This window comes from Triticum urartu, chromosome 1, assembly GCF_003073215.2.
Source record: "Triticum urartu cultivar G1812 chromosome 1, Tu2.1, whole genome shotgun sequence".
Classification (NCBI taxonomy): domain Eukaryota; kingdom Viridiplantae; phylum Streptophyta; class Magnoliopsida; order Poales; family Poaceae; genus Triticum; species Triticum urartu.
In genome coordinates this window covers 18,186,423-18,205,293 of record NC_053022.1, presented here as the reverse complement: position 1 = coordinate 18,205,293, position 18,871 = coordinate 18,186,423, and the positions used below count along the sequence as shown (strand labels likewise).

The 18,871-nt window shown below is 45.1% G+C and overlaps 1 protein-coding gene across 1 annotated transcript; it reads right to left on the bottom strand.

The window, feature by feature from the left end:
* Positions 1–16,959: 16,959 nt before the first annotated feature.
* On the bottom strand, positions 16,960–18,474 carry LOC125543339 (serine carboxypeptidase-like 50). Its single transcript, XM_048706656.1, has one exon. It carries the CDS (start codon positions 18,416–18,418, stop codon positions 17,033–17,035), a length of 1,386 nt encoding a protein of 461 aa, XP_048562613.1. The 5' UTR covers positions 18,419–18,474; the 3' UTR covers positions 16,960–17,032.
* Positions 18,475–18,871: the final 397 nt, after the last annotated feature.

Genomic DNA, 18,871 nt, shown 5'->3' with positions numbered 1-18,871 from the left:
ATCTTTTAAAAAGATCAACCGGCGGACGTGTAGCACACCCCTCTGGAAAAAGATCTAATTATAAATTCTATATATCTAAGAGACTCATCTTACTACCCTATTTATCTTGACATGTACATCGTTAAATAGGTCCCACCTATAGAAATATTTAGTAGAACATTTTGTAGAGGAGGTGCAAGTGTACAATTTTACGGCCAAACATGGCTAAGGGAAAATAACTGCAAACAGAAATTGAACACCTATATTTTCTTGTGCCTTAGAAAACAAGTGTGTACTATTTTTGCATAATACATTACAGACGTTAGCTATGCCACTGATACTAGCGATGAAGTTTAACTACCTTTTGGATATAGGCTGATAATGAACCTTCTACCACGCGATCCAGACGACGGCATGCCATATGTCCAAGAAGAGCACAACGACTACAATCCATATAACGGTTTCTATGGTACCAACACTAACAAGCAGCCCCGCTTTCGTCTGATGGTCGCAAGTCGGTAAAGCCCTCATGCCATGACGATGTTTTATCTCGGATCTGTTGTGTTTCACTAGAACTCATCTATCTCGTGAATGAAGCAGCAATGGTAAGGCTGCATCCGTATATGTAACCATAGGTGCCCAAACTGTGTAACCATTCCTCCTCACGAAAACTATGTACATGTTTTTTCTTTGATGGCGCTTTGGATCTTGCTTTTTTGGCGAATGCCTTCACGGCTTGGTTTATTTCAATTCAAATATTGATACATCGCATACCATGAGACTAACATCATGTTTGATTGCGGCAATCAGATATGGAGAATGTGAGTTGACGGTGAGGAGATTAAAAGTTCAAAGATTGATTAGAGGGGATGTGAGAATATCAGTTCATAGGGAGGGGTCAGCTCCCACCAATTCCTTCCCGTGGGGACCCTGTTAATTCGTGGGTAGAGCTCCATCCCAAAGTAATTATCATCATATGTCAAAACACGAGAACGAGAGTAAAAATATATTTCCCATGCTTGATTCCTCCACGAAGTCCCTCATGCAAACTCTCATTCACCTACCCTAATGGTCACCTAACATTCTATAAGGATCAAAGCGTGTGATCTCCAACAACAAACCGCTCATCACAGTGTGTGTGTTTTTTTAACTCAATCGCCTTGTGTTTAAATGTGCATTTTATATTTGTCTCACACATGTACTGCTTGATAGGCACGCGTCAAAGGCCCAAAGTGTGTAGTAGGCATCATATACAATTTCGGCCTGTCTGAAAAATACTACAATTCTAGCCAGCATGAGTTTTTTTAAAGGTGATTTCAATTTGGCGCTTCACGCGTCAGTTAAAGTGTTCACCGTACATGGCGCATACCATTCGATCGAAATGGGCCGGCCCATGTAAGGCACGTAGCTGGAGGGTTGTCCTAGGTTTTGGGAAACTTGTGTAAGTATCACAGTTCTGTTTTCGGAAGCTTGCTTTTTTTAACAAGGTTTCGTTCAAATATTTATTTGGTTTCCTTTTCATGTATTTTTGTTTGTTTCCTCTTATTTTTCAAATGCAAACTATTTTCAAATTTGTGTACATTTCTCAAATTTTATGAAAACAAATTCAAATTCATGATTTTTTTTCAAGTTTCATGAATGTTTTTAAAATCACAAACTATTTCCAACTTCGCTAACATTTTCTAAAATTCAAGCTCCGAAAAGTAGACATGTATTGAAAAGAAAGAAAAAAAAACCAAGAGAACCAATGAAGAAACACAGAAAACCAAAAGAAAAACTGGTAAAAACCAACAGAGTAAACACACAGAAGAAAAAGCACAAAAGCTTCAAAACTAGTCCGAAGCGATCATCGAAGCTTTCTAAAACTGCTCTCGCAGGAATACATCGCAGTAGGCGAGATATAGCTGCCACGATGCATGCATGCATTTTTTTTTTGAGGTGACGATGCATGGTTGTTTACATGTTGGCAGGCCGCAACCAACCGACGATCTGGCAGAAGTACTTACTGGCCCTATGGCCCGGCCCGTATAAAACGCCTGGATCGCTCGGTCTGTTACGGCCCGTGACTCATCCGTATAAATACACCAACGAACACGGCCATGGATCTCCTCTCCTCTCCTCTTCTCACCTCGGGTGGTCTGCCTGCGGCCGCCGCGCTTCTTTCTCTGCATCCGGCGTACGTTCCCTAAAAACAATAATACTACACGTACACGATCATTCATACAAAGCTTTACAGAAAGACGATGTGGCCTCATCTAATTGCCTCCCCCCCCCCCCCCCCCCCCCCCCCCCTCCCTCCCCCCCCCCCCCCCCCCCCCCCGAGATTTTCATTAGTGGGGCCGCCCTCCTAATTAAATCTCTGCCAATCACAACCCCTCAGCCCTGTAAACCCCCTGTAAACAGGGGCGGAGCCAAAAAAATTGGCCATTAGGTTCGCTCATTCTCTTTATGAGAATTTGACTCTCTTTTTTCCAACCATTAATTGCAAATGCATCACTCCTAGTTTGTTCTTCATTGTAATCTCTAAAAATGTATCAGCACAAACAAAAGGCCTTATGCAACTTGGCACTATGCTCAAGCCAACGACCATATTCATCAAACTAATCTGGATTAATTCTACGTTGAGTCTCTCCAACCTTCCTCTACGAGTAATCAAAATTAGACGATGGCCTATAAGGTTTCCTTGTTAAATATCTACGCCTAATCTCATCTTGCATCTTTGGATTTCTTCTATACTCTGAAATTATCTTTCGATCAGCTGGTTCATAAGGCAACTCATCTAAATTAATTTCGTTGTCTATAGTGGGCTTCGGAAGACTAGCTGTAGTAACATTTGATGCACTTTGCCCGTCTACTGGGTGACCTTGATGTGCATGTATCATTCTGGATTTGTGTCCGAGTTCTCTTTGAGTAATACCGCTTCATAGCCTTGATCAATCAAAGTCCATGAAGAAAAACAAATAAAAAACTAGGGCAAAAAAATCACTATTACCTAATTAGTAGGCTAGATAGAACATACATAAGAGAGAGAAGATGAGGAGATGTGGCAATGTATTCTAATTACCTGAAATTTTGGGTTAAGGTGGTGTTTGGTTCTCTAGTCCTAGGACTTTTTTTAGTCCCAACTAAAAAGTCCCTAGTCCCTTCTTAAAGGTTATTAAATGACCATGTTGCCCCTAATATATAGAAAAATAACAATCAAACAACATCATGGGGTGGCGGGCCAATAGATGTATGGAGGGGCATTGTTGGAAAAGTCCCAAAAAGACTCTCCTTGAGAGTCTTCTTCATTTAGTCTCAAATGCCTAGTTTAGTCCCTAAAAAGTCCCTCCCGTTTGGTAAAAAAGTCTTTAAAAGAAACTTTTTCTAGTCCCTACACAAAAAAGTCCCTGAAAACAAACACCCCTAAGACTGTTGCCGCTGTGGATCTGTAGCAGCCTGCCTGCTGCTGGTGTGCGGCGGGCGAGACGCTGCCGAGGAACACGAATAAACTAGAGGAGAGATGCGAATTGGAAAACGAACAGATGACGACCCGAGTCCCGAGGAGGCGTGTGGCTGCGTGCGTGCGTGCGTATACGTATACAAAATGTGAGTACAGAGTACGTGACTAATCACGGTTTAAGCCTGGCCAGCTGGACGCCTAGACATTGACGACCTGTGAGCTTTTGGGCCCTTTGGCTGGTCGTAATGGTAGTATCATAGGTAGTATCATGCATACCAACTAGACAATTTTGATGAGGTGTCATATCATTAAATGAAGAAAGAGAGGGTGTAGTATCATATCATGATACCGTATCATATTAAATGCTAAGCTACCTTGTGTCATGCATGGCAATAAATAAAGTACTACATAATACTAATATATGATACTATGCATTAGGGAGGTAGTATCATATACTAGTATCGATACTAGTATATGATACTCCCCATTACAACCAGCCTTTGCTTACGCTGTTCACATGACCACCTCACGTTATTGGGGTCAAGCATGATTTTTTACTGGGTTCAGGTGAACCAAACATGCACTACACGCAGGTACGTAGAAAAAGTTGTTGGGTTCACTTGAGCCCAACGCTTGTGTGCTGGCTCCGCTGCTGCCTGTAAAATGTCCATATGTCTAGCATTGCTCCCCTAAAAAAGCCATCCAGGGTATATACTCCCTTCATTTTTGTATAAGGCCATAAACTCGGATTACAGGTACCAATGTAAAATTTAATGCCTGCTTTACAAGTCAATTTTTTTCTTGTTTGCTGGGATCATTAATACTCCGCATGCATGCAGAGAAACTAAGTGGAGGAAGTAGCTGACTGTCATTATGACTGTATGCATGCAAGTATTAATCAGGTTGTTAGTACGAGAAAATATCATTAACTTTGCCTCGATTACTGTTGGTGGCTTTGTATAGATGCAAAATATATATTCCATAGTGCCCTTGTATATATAAATGAAGGGAGTACCTATCTTTTATCTTCAAGTATATTTTAATCCTTCCCATGATCGTGATCAAACAAGTACTTCCAATTTCTAAATGGAATTTGGGGCCGGCCGGCCGGCCGGCTCCTTTGATCGAAAGGATGCAATCTGGAAACACAATTTGCGATGCCCTAGCTAGCACCGTAGATTTGTCATTGTACCCACCAATTAACGCCGTGTTTGTCCTTGAGCACAATATAGGTGTCGTCTAATTCCGTTCCTGCATTGTCCAAATTAAGTGCTGCTAGTATGGTGGCATGCATGTGTCTTAATTTGATATTCTACCGACTATTGTACTCCTATAGATGAAGGAGAACCTGCACTGTCCAAATCGAACAAAATGATTTGTCATGATAAAATGGCTTGTAATCTAGTGGCACCATTCAGTTTACATCTTTTTTATCTGCTGCCTATGCATCGCATTGCAGGTAAATATACATAAACTCGTAATGCGAGAGCCCGGCGATGGAGCTTCGTCGGCACCGGCTAGAGCCTTCGAGCTTCCCACAGGTTGGCATTTGATTTGGACCACTATTTTCGCAACATGTTCGACATGATACTCTCTAGATTAGTATGCTCTAACTCTTGTATACACTCCCTTGGCTCCCTCTCGGATCTTGTTCAAGCTCCTCCCCCAGAAGAGTGGAGGCCGGTTGTCAAGGTTGCAGAATAGATACCCAAGGTACATGCACAATCATCATAAAAAGGAATGCTATGGTTTAACACGATAACAAACCGTAAAAGATGTGTATGCTTGTATAGAATTTTACGCACATTTTCAACTATGCACCTAAGTCGTCCGCTCTATCGTGCGAACAAGCTATATATATGATTTATTTACACATTCCTTTGGGAAGAACATTAGAAAATATTTAACATCTTCACTTCTACAACTTAAGACCAAAATTGTACTTGATCTACGCAGGTTCCAGGCGAGCCCAAGAGAACATTATGGCGACTAAATAGTTCAAATATCCGCAAATACCAGGGTATTAAGCCACCCAAGATTGGTCTGCTCAACTCCGGTGTAGACTCCTCTCTAGCCCCCTCTCGGATCTTGTTCAAGCTCCTCCGCCAGGGGAGTGGACGCCGGTTGTCAAGGTTGCGGAATACATGCCCAAGGTACATATATCACCATCATAAAAAGGAATGCCATGGTTTAACATCAGAAAAAACAAAAAATGATGTGTTTGCTTGTCTAGAATTTTAGATACATTTACAGCTACGGACCTAATTTATATGCTCTATCATGCGAACGTTGGTAACAACATTAGAAAACATTTAAGATCTCCAATTTTTAACATAATGCCAAAGTTCTACTCAATCTATGCAGGTTCCAGGCGAGGCAAAACGAACATTATGGAGAGCAAATAGTTCAAATGTGTACAAATATCATGGGTTTTCGTGGCCAAGAGTTGTTGGTCTCAAGGTACATAACGCTAAAAGGATCATCAGGAAAGGCAAACCGGAACTCCACTTCGAAGTCCTTCCAGAAAATGCGATGCGATCCTGCGTTAGTAGGAATTTTCATGTCACGCTAATAGTGGACAAACACAATCGTGTCGTAGAAACTCCCCATGTTTGTCAACTAATTAGAGGGGGTTTAATTGGCATGTTGGATATACTACTATCCAGCGACTTGTGCTTGATATACATGTGTTTAGTGAAGAAAATACAGTCCTTTTTCTTCCATGTAGGTAGGACAAAATAATTAAGATGCTTGAGCCAGGAATGTTTAACATCTACTACCTCTGTACTGTTGGGGAACGTAGTAATTTCAAAATTTTGCCTACGCACACGCAAGATCATGGTGATGCATAGCAATGAGAGGGGAGAGTGTTGTCTACGTACCAACGCAGACCGACTGCGGAAGCGATCACACAACGTAGAGGAAGTAGCCGTACGTCTTCTTCCCGATCCGACCGATCCAAGCACCGTTACTCCGGCACCTCCGAGTTCTTAGCACACGTTCAGCTCGATGACGATCCTCGGGCTTCGATCCAGCAAAGCGTCGAGGAAGAGTTCCGTCAGCACGACGGCGTGGTGACGATCTTGATGTTCTACCGACGCAGGGCTTCGCCTAAGCTCTACAACGATATGACCGAGGTGGAATTTGGTGGCAGGGGGCACCGCACACGGCTAAGGAATGATCAACAATGATCAACTTGTGTGTCTATGGGGTGCCCCCTGCCCCTGTATATAAAGGATGGAGGAGGAGGAGGCCGGCCAAGGCAAAGGTGCGGCCAGGATAGGGAGTCCTACTAGGACTCCAAGTCCTAGTAGGAGTCCACCAAAAGGGGAGGAAGGGAGAAGGAATAGGAGGAGAAGGAGAGGTGGCCGGCCCCCTTTTCCCTAGTCCAATTCGGACCAAAGGGGAGGGGGGGCGCATCAGCCTTTTCCTCTTCCCACTAAAGCCCATCAAGGCCCATTACTTCTCCCGTAACTACCCGGTACTCCGAAAAATACCCGAATCACTCGGAACCTTTCCGAAGTCCGAATATAGTCGTCCAATATATCGATCTTTACGTCTCGACCATTTCGAGACTCCTGTCATGTCCCCGATCTCATCCGGGACTCCGAACTCCTTCGGTACATCAAAACTCATAAACTCATAATATAACTGTCATCGAAACCTTAAGCGTGCGGACCCTACGGTTCGAGAACAATGTAAACATGACCGAGACACGTCTCCGGTCAATAACCAATAGCGGGACCTGGATGCCCATATTGGCTCCTACATATTCTACGAAGATCTTTATCGGTCAGACCGCATAACAACATACATTGTTCCCTTTGTCATCGGTATGTTACTTGCCCGAGATTCGATCGTCGGTATCCAATAACTAGTTCAATCTCGTTACTGGCAAGTCTCTTTACTCGTTCCGTAATACATCATCTCACAACTAACATATTAGTTGCAGTGCTTGCAAGGCTTATGTGATGTGCATTACCGAGAGGGCCCAGAGATACCTCTCCGACAATCGGAGTGACAAATCCTAATCTCGAAATACGCCAACCCAACATCTATCTTTGGAGACACCTGTAATGCTCCTTTATAATCACCCAGTTACATTGTGACGTTTGGTAGCACCCAAAGTGTTCCTCCGACAAACGGGAGTTGCATAATCTCATAGTCATAGGAACATGTATAAGTCATGAAGAAAGCAATAGCAACATACTAAACGATTGTGTGCTAAGCTAATGGAATGGGTCATGTCAATCAGATCATTCAACTAATGATGTGACCTCGTTAATCAAATAACAACTCTTTTGTCCATGGTTAGGAAACATAACCATCTTTGATTAACGAGCTAGTCAAGTAGAGGCATACTAGTGACACTCTGTTTGTCTATGTATTCACACATGTATTATGTTTCCGGTTAATACAATTCTAGCATGAATAATAAACATTTATCATGATATAAGGAAATAAATAATAACTTTATTATTGCCTCTAGGGCATATTTCCTTCAGTCTCCCACTTGCACTAGAGTCAATAATCTAGTTCACATCGCCATGTGATTTAGCAGCAATAGTTCACATCACCATGTGATTAACACCCATAGTTCACATCGTCATGTGACCAACACTCAAAGGGTTTACTAGAGTCAGTAATCTAGTTCACATATCTGTGTGATTAACACCCAAAGAGTACTAAGGTGTGATCATGTTTTGCTTGTGAGATAATTTTAGTCAACGGGTCTGTCACATTCAGATCCGTAAGTATTTTGCAAAATTCTATGTCTATAATGCTCTGCACGGAGCTACTCTAGCTAATTGCTCCCACTTTCAATATGTATCCAGATTGAGACTTTAGATTCATCTGGATCAGTGTCAAAAAACTTGCATCGACGTAACCCTTTACGACGAACCTTTTTGTCACGTTCATAATCGAGAAACATATCCTTATTTCACTAAGGATAATTCTGACCGCTGTCCAGTGATCTACTCCTAGATCACTATTGTACTCCCTTGCCAAATCAGTGCAGGGTATACAATAGATCTGGTACACAGCATGGCATACTTTATAGAACCTATGAATGAGGCATAGGGAATGACTTTCATTCTCTTTCTATCTTCTGCCGTGGTCGGGCTTTGAGTCTTACTCAACTTCACACCTTGTAACACAGGCAAGAAACTTTTTCTTTGACTGTTCCATTTTGAACTACTTCAAAATCTTGTCAAGGTATGTACTTATTGAAAAACTTATCAAGCGTCTTGATCTATCTTTATAGATCTTGAAGCTCAATATGTAAGCAGCTTTACCGAAGTCTTTCTTTGAAAAACTCCTTTCAAACACTCCTTTTATGCTTTGCAGAATAATTCTACATTATTTCCGATCAACAATATGTCATTCACATATACTTATCAGAAATGCTGTAGTGCTCCCACTCACTTTCTCGTAAATACAGGCTTCACCGCAAATCTGTATAAAACTATATGCTTTGATCAACTCATCAAAGCGTATATTCCAACTCCGAGATGTTTGCACCAGTCCACAGATAGATCGCTGGAGCTTGCATATTTAGTTAACACCTTTAGGATCGACAAAACCTTCTAGTTGCATCGTATACAACTCTTCTTTAGCAAATTCATTAAAGAATGCAGTTTTGTTTATCCATTTGCCAGATTTCATAAAATGCGGCAATTGCTAACATGATTCGGACAGACTTAAGCATAGATACGAGTGAGAAAATCTCATCGTAGTCAACACCTTGAACTTGTCGAAAACCTTTTTGCGACAATTCTAGCTTTGTAGATAGTAACACTACTATCAGCGTCCGTCTTCCTCTTGAAGATCCATTTATTTTCTATGGCTTGCCGATCATCGGGCAAGTCAACCAAAGTCCATACTTTGTTCTCATACATGGATCATATCTCAGATTTCATGGCTTCAAGCCACTTTACGGAATCTGGGCTCACCATCGCTTCTTCATAGTTCGTAGGTTCATCATGATCTAGTAGCATGACTTCCAGAACAGGATTACCGTACCACTCTGGCGCGGATCTTACTCTGGTTGATCTACGAGGTTCAGTAGTGTCTTGTTCTGAAGTTCCATGATCATCATCATTAGCTTCCTCACTAACTGGTGTAGGTGTCACAGAAACATTTTTCTGTGATGTACTACTTTCCAATAAGGGAGCAGGTACAGTTACCTCGTCAAGTTCTACTTTCCTCCCACTCACTTCTTTCAAGAGAAACTCCTTCTCCAGAAAGTTTCCGAATTTAGCAACAAAAGCCTTGCCTTCGGATCTGTGATAGAAGGTGTATCCAATAGTTTCCTTTGGATATCCTATGAAGACGCACTTCTCCGATTTGAGTTTTGAGCTTATCAGGATGAAACTTTTTCATATAAGCATCGCAACCCCAAACTTTAAAAAACGACAACTTTGGTTTCTTGCCAAACCATAGTTCATAAGGCGTCGTCTTAACGGATTTTGATGGTGCCCTATTTAACGTGAATGCGGCCGTCTCTAGAGCGTATCCCCAAAACGATAGCGGTAAATCAGTAAGAGACATCATAGATCGCACCATATCTAGTAAAGTACGATTACGACGTTCGGACACACCATTACGTTGTGGTGTTCCGGGTGGCGTGAGTTGCGAAACTATTCCATAATTTTTCAAATGTACACCAAACTCGTAACTCAAATATTCTTCTCCACGATCAGATCGTAGAAACTTTATTTTCTTGTTACGATGATTTTCAACTTCACTCTGAAATTCTTTGAACTTTTCAAATGTTTCAGACTTGTGTTTCATTAAGTAGATATACCCATATCTGCTTAAGTCATCTGTGAAGGTGAGAAAATAACGATATCCGTCGCGAGCCTCAATTTTCATCGGACCACATACATCGGTGTGTATGATTTCCAATAAATCTGTTGCTCTCTCCATAGTATCGGAGAACGGTGTTTTAGTCATCTTGCCCATGAGGCACGGTTCGCAAGTACCAAGTGATTCATAATCAAGTGGTTCCAAAAGTCCATCAGTATGGAGTTTCTTCATGCGCTTTACACCGATATGACCTAAACGACAGTGCCACAAATAAGTCGCACTTTCATTATCAACTCTGCATCTTTTGGTTTCAATATTATGAATATGTGTATTATTAAGATCGAGATCCAATGAACTATTTTCATTGGGTGTGTAACCATATAAGGTTTTATTCATGTAAACAGAACAACAATTTATTATTTTACTTAAATGAATAACCGTATTACAATAAACATGATCAAATCATATTCATGCTCAACACAAACACCAAATAACACTTATTTAGGTTCAACACTAATCCCGAAAGTATAGGGGAGTGTGTGATGATGATCATATCAATCTTGGAACTACTTCCAACACACATCGTCACTTCACCCTTAACTAGTCTCTGTTTATTCTGCAACTCCCGTTTCGAGTTACTACTCTTAGCAACTGAACTAGCATCAAATACTAAGGGGTTGCTATAAACACTAGTAAAGTACACATCAATAACATGTATATCAAATATACTTATGTTCACTTTGCCATCCTTCTTATCCGCCAATCACTTGGGGTAGTTCCGCTTCCAGTGATCAGTCCCTTTGCAGTATAAGCACTTAGTCTCAGGCTTAGGATCAGACTTGGGCTTCTTCACTTGAGCAGCAACTTGCTTGCCGTTCTTCTTGAAGTTTCCCTTCTTCCCTTTGCCCTTTTCTTGAAACTAGTGGTCTTGTCAACCATCAACACTTGATGTTTTTCTTGATTTCTACCTTCGTTGATTTCAGCATCACGAAGAGCTTGGGAATTACTTTTGTCATCCCTTGCATATTATAGTTCATCACGAAGTTCTACTAACTTGGTGATGGTGACTAGAGAATTCTGTCAATCACTATCTTATCTGGAAGATTAACTCCCACTTGATTCAAGCAATTGTAGTACCCAGACAATCTGAGCACATGCTCACTTGTTGAGCGATTCTCCTCCATCTTTTAGCTATAGAACTTGTTGGAGACTTCATATCTCTCAACTCGGGTATTTGCTTGAAATATTAACTTCAACTCCTGGAACATCTCATATGGTCCATGACGTTCAAAACGTCTTTGAAGTCCCGATTCTAAGCCATTAAGCATGGTGCACTAAACTATCAAGTAGTCATCATATTGAGCTAGCCAAACGTTCATAACGTCTGCATCTGCTCCTGCAATAGGTCTGTCACCTAGCGGTGCATCAAGGACATAATTCTTCTGTGCAGCAATGAGGATAAACCTCAGATCACGGATCCAATCCGCATCATTGCTACTAACATCTTTCAACACAATTTTCTCTAGGAACATATCAAAATAAACACAGGGAAGTAACAACGCGAGCTATTGATCTACAACATAGATATGCTAATACTACCAGGACTAAGTTCATGATAAATTAAAGTTCAATTAATCATATTACTTAAGAACTTCCACTTAGATAGACATCCCTCTAATCCTCTAAGTGATCACGTGATCCAAATCAACTAAACCATAACCGATCATCACGTGAGATGGAGTAGTTTTCAATGGTGAACATCGTTATGTTGATCATATCTACTATATGATTCACGCTCGACCTTTCGGTCTCCGTGTTCCGAGGCCATATCTGTATATGCTTGGCTCATCAAGTATAACCTGAGTATTCCGCGTGTGCAACTGTTTTGCACCCGTTGTATTTGAACGTAGAACCTATCACACCCGATCATCACGTGGTGTCTCAGCACGAAGAACTTTCGCAACGGTGCATACTCAGGGAGAACACTTCTTGATAATTTAGTGAGAGATCATCTTATAATGCTACCGTCAATCAAAGCAAGATAAGATGTATAAAAGATAAACATCACATGCAAACAATATATGTGACATGATATGACCATCATCATCTTGCTTCTTTGATCTCCATCTCCAAAGTACTGTCATGATCTATATCATCACCGACATGACACCATGATCTCCATCATCTTGATCTATATCAATGTGTCGTCACGTGGTCGTCTCGCCAACAATTGCTCTTGCAACTATTGCTATCGCATAGCGATAAAGTAAAGCAATTATTGGATGCTTGCATCTTATGCAATAGAGAGACAACCATAAGGCTTTTGTCAGTTGCCGATAACTTCAACAAAACATGATCATCTCATACAACAACTTATATCTCATCACGTTTTGACCATATCACATCACAACATGCCCTGCAAAAACAAGTTAGACGTCCTCTACTTTGTTGTTGCAAGTTTTACGTGGCTGCTACGGGCTTAAGCAAGAACCAATCTCACCTACGCATCAAAACCACAACGATAGTTTGTCAAATAGACTCCGTTTTAACCTTCGCAAGGACCGGACATAGCCACACTCGGTTCAACTAAAGTTGGAGAAACAGTCACCCGCAAGTCACCTATGTGCAAAGCACGTCGGGGAAACCGGTCTCGCGTAAGCGTACGCGTAATGTCGGTCCGGGCCGCTTCATCCAACAATACCGCCGAACCAAAGTATGACATGCTGGTAGGCAGTATGACTTATATCGCCCACAACTCACTTGTGTTCTACTCGTGCATATAACATCAAACCATAAAACCTAGGCTCGGATGCCACTGTTGGGGAACGTAGTAATTTCAAAATTTTCCAACGCACACGCAAGATCATGGTGATGCATAGCAACGAGAGGGGAGAGTGGTGTCTACGTACCAACGCAGACCGACTGCGGAAGCGATCACACAACGTAGAGGAAGTAGTCGTACGTCTTCTTCCCGATCCGATCGATCCAAGCACCGTTACTCCGGCACCTCCGAGTTCTTAGCACACGTTCAGCTCGATGACGATCCTCGGGCTTCGATCCAGCAAAGCGTCGAGGAAGAGTTCCGTCAGCACGACGGCGTGGTGACGATCTTGATGTTCTACCGACGCAGGGCTTCGCCTAAGCTCTACAACGATATGACCGAGGTGGAATTTGGTGGCAGGGGGCACCGCACACGGCTAAGGAACGATCAACAATTATCAACTTGTGTGTCTATGGGGTGCCCCCTGCCCCTGTATATAAAGGATGGAGGAGGAGGAGGCCGGCCAAGGCAAAGGTGCGGCCAGGATAGGGAGTCCTACTAGGACTCCAAGTCCTAGTAGGAGTCCACCAAAAGGGGAGGAAGGGAGAAGGAATGGGAGGAGAAGGAGAGGTGGCCGGCCCCCTTTTCCCTAGTCCAATTCGGACCAAAGGGGAGGGGGGCGCAGCAGCCTTTTCCTCTTCCCACTAAAGCCCATCAAGGCCCATTACTTCTCCCGTAACTACCCGGTACTCCGAAAAATACCCGAATCACTCAGAACCTTTCCGATGTTCGAATATAGTCGTCCAATATATCGATCTTTACGTCTCGACCATTTCGAGACTCCTTGTCATGTCCCCGATCTCATCCGGGACTTCGAACTCCTTCGGTACATCAAAACTCATAAACTCATAATATAACTGTCATCGAAACCTTAAGCGTGCGGACCCTACGGTTCGAGAACAATGTAAACATGACCGAGACACGTCTCCGGTCAATAACCAATAGCGGGACCTGGATGCCCATATTGGCTCCTACATATTCTACGAAGATCTTTATCGGTCAGACCGCATAACAACATACGTTGTTCCCTTTGTCATCGGTATGTTACTTGCCCGAGATTCGATCGTCGGTATCCAATACCTAGTTCAATCTCGTTACTGGCAAGTCTCTTTACTCGTTCCGTAATACATCATCTCACAACTAACATATTAGTTGCAGTGCTTGCAAGGCTTATGTGATGTGCATTACCGAGAGGGCCCAGAGATACCTCTCCGACAATCGGAGTGACAAATCCTAATCTCGAAATACGCCAACCCAACATCTACCTTTGGAGACACCTGTAATGCTCTTTTATAATCACCCAGTTACGTTGTGACGTTTGGTAGCACCCAAAGTGTTTCTCCGGCAAACGGGAGTTGCATAATCTCATAGTCATAGGAACATGTATAAGTCATGAAGAAAGCAATAGCAACATACTAAACGATCGTGTGCTAAGCTAATGGAATTGGTCATGTCAATCAGATCATTCAACTAATGATGTGACCTCGTTAATCAAATAACAACTCTTTTGTCCATGGTTAGGAAATATAACCATCTTTGATTAACGAGCTAGTCAAGTAGAGGCATACTAGTGACACTCTGTTTGTCTATGTATTCACACATGTATTATGTTTCCGGTTAATACAATTCTAGCATGAATAATAAACATTTATCATGATATAAGGAAATAAATAATAACTTTATTATTGCCTTTAGGGCATATTTCCTTCATGTACACCAATATAAGAGATTTTTGCAGTTTAAATTTTTATTATAAAAGTTTGATTTATGATGTAGCAGTTGGACAATCTCTTTGTACCACCACTTGCTAAGAGCAGTTTGTATCTCGGTGCTTAGAGATTTCTTGCACCATACTAAAGATGTTAACTATTTAGTGTCTAAACTCTGTCTTCCAAAATAGATGAAGGGGCTGAATAATTTAATTTGATTATTTTTTTGGCAAATATGTAATATGTAGTGAGTAATAATTACATAAACTACAATATGGAACCATCTTTCATTGCGAATATAATGTTAGTGCATTTTTTATCTAACAAGTCAAAATAATGCATGGTTAACTATTGTCTAAGCACTGAGGTTTTGATTTCAAAGAGATCAAGCATTTTGGTTCAAATTTTCTTTTGAGACAATCTTGCGAAGCCTTTATTTAAAATGTCACAATGTTTACAGAGACGAAAGTAACATTTTGGTTCAAATGAGTGACTATAACCTAAATCTGGGCATTTTCTAGGTCGGGCTAGGTTTGGGCTGGGCTTTGTAAAGCCCGACCTCAAAATCTCAAGCCCAAGTCTGGCCCGAAGCACATGAGCAATGCCCCTTTTTACTAAACTAATGTTTCTTTGGGATATTTAAAATATATATTATACCTATATTTCTAATAAAATAATGATATATGCAATGTTCGGGCTTTTTTTGGGCTTTCAAACTAGGCTTTGGGCATAAAAGCTGAGCCCGAGCCCGAGCCCGGCTCGGATGTCGGGCTTTCGAGCTGGCTGTCCGGGCCAGGCTGTCCATGCGTGGTTCTAGTAGAACCTATGAAGTTACCTATTTAGCTAGGAATTTTTTATACTTGGGAATTTTTTTTAAATCGGCATACCGATTTGCCGTTCCACCCGTCACCGCACGCAGACGCGCGTTTCTCCTACAGGTCCCACCACCGCTCCACGGCCTCTATATTATCTCCACCTAAAACGATCTGGGCCACTCGGTGCCCAGACCGCATCGTCTCTTCCCACCTCCCAGTGATTCTCTCACACACATCTCCATTTCCTACCTCCAGCACACCCAACCCCTTCCCCTTGGCTTCTTCCTCCATGGCAACAAGTAGAAATCCGCCACGGTTCGCACGGGGCGAGCTCATTCGTGCGGCAATTTCTCCTTTCCCCGCAACATTACGTCATGGTATCCAGATAGAGGGGGGGTCAAGCACAATGACCAGAGCAGGGTGCCATGGCCGCGCGAACGATAAATCACGGGGTTGGGACCAGCGATGACCGATGCTACGACCCACAAGCCCCGATGTCCCATGCTATGACGGTTCATGAGGGGGCGAGCCCAGAGCTGCAACCGACAACAGACGAAGCTGCAACCAGCGACCCCGATGATGTGACCAACAAGATCAGGCGTTGTGCGGTGTTGCGATCGACGCACAAATGAGCTGCGATCGGCAAACAAAGATATTGGGACCAGCAACTGCGGAGGCCACCCGCTGGTTGAAGGGCTCCAACCATGGTAGTTGCCCAAAAGCAAAGTTGTGGCCGTCAGCGCCGTGCAGGTGGACCGACATGATGTCGTACCCGCTCGCCGCCTGCTTGGTAGGTAGGAATGAGTCGATCCATATTTTCGTGTGGGTGTTTTGGTCGGTTATATTGGCCACCCACGTTCCCCAATCCTGCTGCTGCACACAAATGTATTGCCTCTGTGGTGGGGGCGACGGTGGCGGGAGTTCGGGGAAGCCGGGCAGGCGAGCGCGGGAGGAACAAGTTTCGACACGGCCATGGGCCCGAGACCGCTTGTGGCGGCACAGATCTGTGCTGTAGATGGACGGCGGTGGGATCTGGCCATTATTGACAACGGGCCGACGTGGGAGTGGGTGCGGGTGAGGTGGAGGGCTCGTCGGTGGAGATTGAGCGGCGGGGATGCGGGGACGAGAGGCAGAGAGGTGAGTTGAATTTTACTCCGCGGCCGCGAGGTCGAGTAAACATAAGGTCACGCTTCGCTTGGAGTATGGAGTAAAAATTTTACTCTGATAATGTTTTTTGGACTTCGGCTAGGTGCCGTAAAAGTAAGAAAACTGTGAGCATCTAACCCGCTGTTTGAGACTAGCGTTACTAGAGCAAGTTCTGAATTTTGCACAAAAATTTCACGAGTAACTGAATTTCGCCGCTAATTTTCGTGAGCATATATATGTAAAATAGAAGAGATATTATATCGTTGATGACTGTTCAAAACTGTCAGACTCGTGGTCTTCACCAGCTTAATCATATCACGGCGTGCCCGACGCCGCCGCCGGTCTCGAGTACACGGTGGCCGGTGTTGCCGCCACCAAACACTCCCGTCTGGAACACCCAACCCTCAATCATCTCCTGCGCCGCGCGGCCGTTACCCGCCGGCACGAAGTGCCCGGCACCGTACACCACCACGTGTGCCAGCGCGCCGTGCCTCTGCACGTACCCGGCGAGCTCCCCCTCGTCGGTGGTCCGCCACACGGCGCGCTTGGCTTCTCGGAACTCCGCCATACCATCCCAATCCACCTCCTCCAGCCACGCCTCCGCCGACGCCACGCCGTCGCGCAGGTCCCGGACACCCTCGTACAGCAGCACCCGCATCCCCTCCCGCGGCAGCAGCGCCTCCACCTCCGGCTTGGCGCTCTTCATCCCGTCCTCCCGCAACGCCGCCACCACCTCGGCCGCGCAGGCCTCCCAGGCGACGTCGCCCCTGGCGCCCAGCGCCACCTTGACGCCGGCCCGGTTCACGAACTCGCCCAGCACGTCGGCGTCCAGCCACCCCTGGGTGACCACGTCGAAGAGCGTGGCGAGGCCGGTGGACTCCTGCAGCCGCCCCAGCAACCGCGCGCGCGCGTCCGTCGCCTCACCCCACCGCCCAGCCCTTGCTATCGCCGCCGTCTCGGCCTGCATAACCTCCAGCTCCTGCCGCTGCCGCCCGTTGATGAGCCCCATGAAGTAGGCCGTGTCGGCGTACGTGGCGACCTGCGCGACCGGGTGCACCAGCCCGTTGCCGATGGCGACGCCACGGAGTCCGATCCTCTTGTGCATCGGCAGCGCTGTGTTCGCGGCGAGGATGCGCGATGCCGCCGCGGGGACGTACTTGCCGGCGTAGCTCTCGCCGGCGAGGAAGAAGGGCCGCGCGCGGAAGTGGGCCGGACTGGCGTCGAAGAAGGACTGGAGCGCGGCGAGGACGTGCTCGGCGATGGCAGGCTGGCTGCGCGGGATGTCTGCGGTGGACGGCGCGGCGCTGAAGCCGGTGCCTAGCGGGCTGTCCAGGAAGAGCAGCCCGAAGCGGCGGTTCCAGGCGAAGGGGTTGCGCGAGAGGGATGCGCCGTTGCCGGAGCGACGGCTGAGAGAATAGGGACCGAGCTGGAGGAAGTTGCTGAGCAGGCCGGAGCAGCCTGGGCCACCCTCGAGCCAGAGGAGCAACGGCGTGTCGGCCGGCGCGGTGAGCGGGGCACTGGCCTCGTAGAAAGCGAAGAAGAGCGAGGCGTTGGTGGAGGTGTCGACGGGGAGGTAGCCGGAGCTGGTCGGGAGCGCCTCTCTTGGAAACGCCGCATCAGCCGAGGCCGAGACGACGGCGACGCCGAGAAGAACCAGCAGCAGCTGGAGCTGCACCGCACAAGGCGATGACTCCATGGCTCGGCGTGGTGTGGTGCGTCGCTTTCGTTTGGCGGGAGTGAGAGAGCTATATACGGGCAGGCATCGTAGTAATCGCGCGTGCTCCTCGAGTCCACGTGCACGACATGGTCATTGACACGAAATCCGGAAAGCGACAACTCAAAGTTGCAAGATCAGATTGGATTCGTTCAGCCATTTCCAGGATGAGAACATCTGGCGAATTAAAAACGGACAAAAGCGCGGCCAAACGTGTGGACAGGCCGGGTTTGCATCGTCATGGACACAACACGAACGTAAGACCAACTTCACCGCGCGACTTTAAACAAACGTCTACTTTGTCCGGATTTGATCTATTTGTATAGGCCAATAAGGTCGTGCCCGAGCCTGATCTGGATGTGGTGGCCGTGCGCCCAGCGCACGGTCCCATCCGTTGGCCTCATCCTGTCCGTCAGGGCCAAAAATGCCCATATT

Coding starts and splice junctions, on each gene's coding strand:
- LOC125543339 (XM_048706656.1), bottom strand. CDS start 18,418: ATGGAGTCATCGCCTTGTGCGGTGCAGCTCCAGCTGCTGCTGGTTCTT.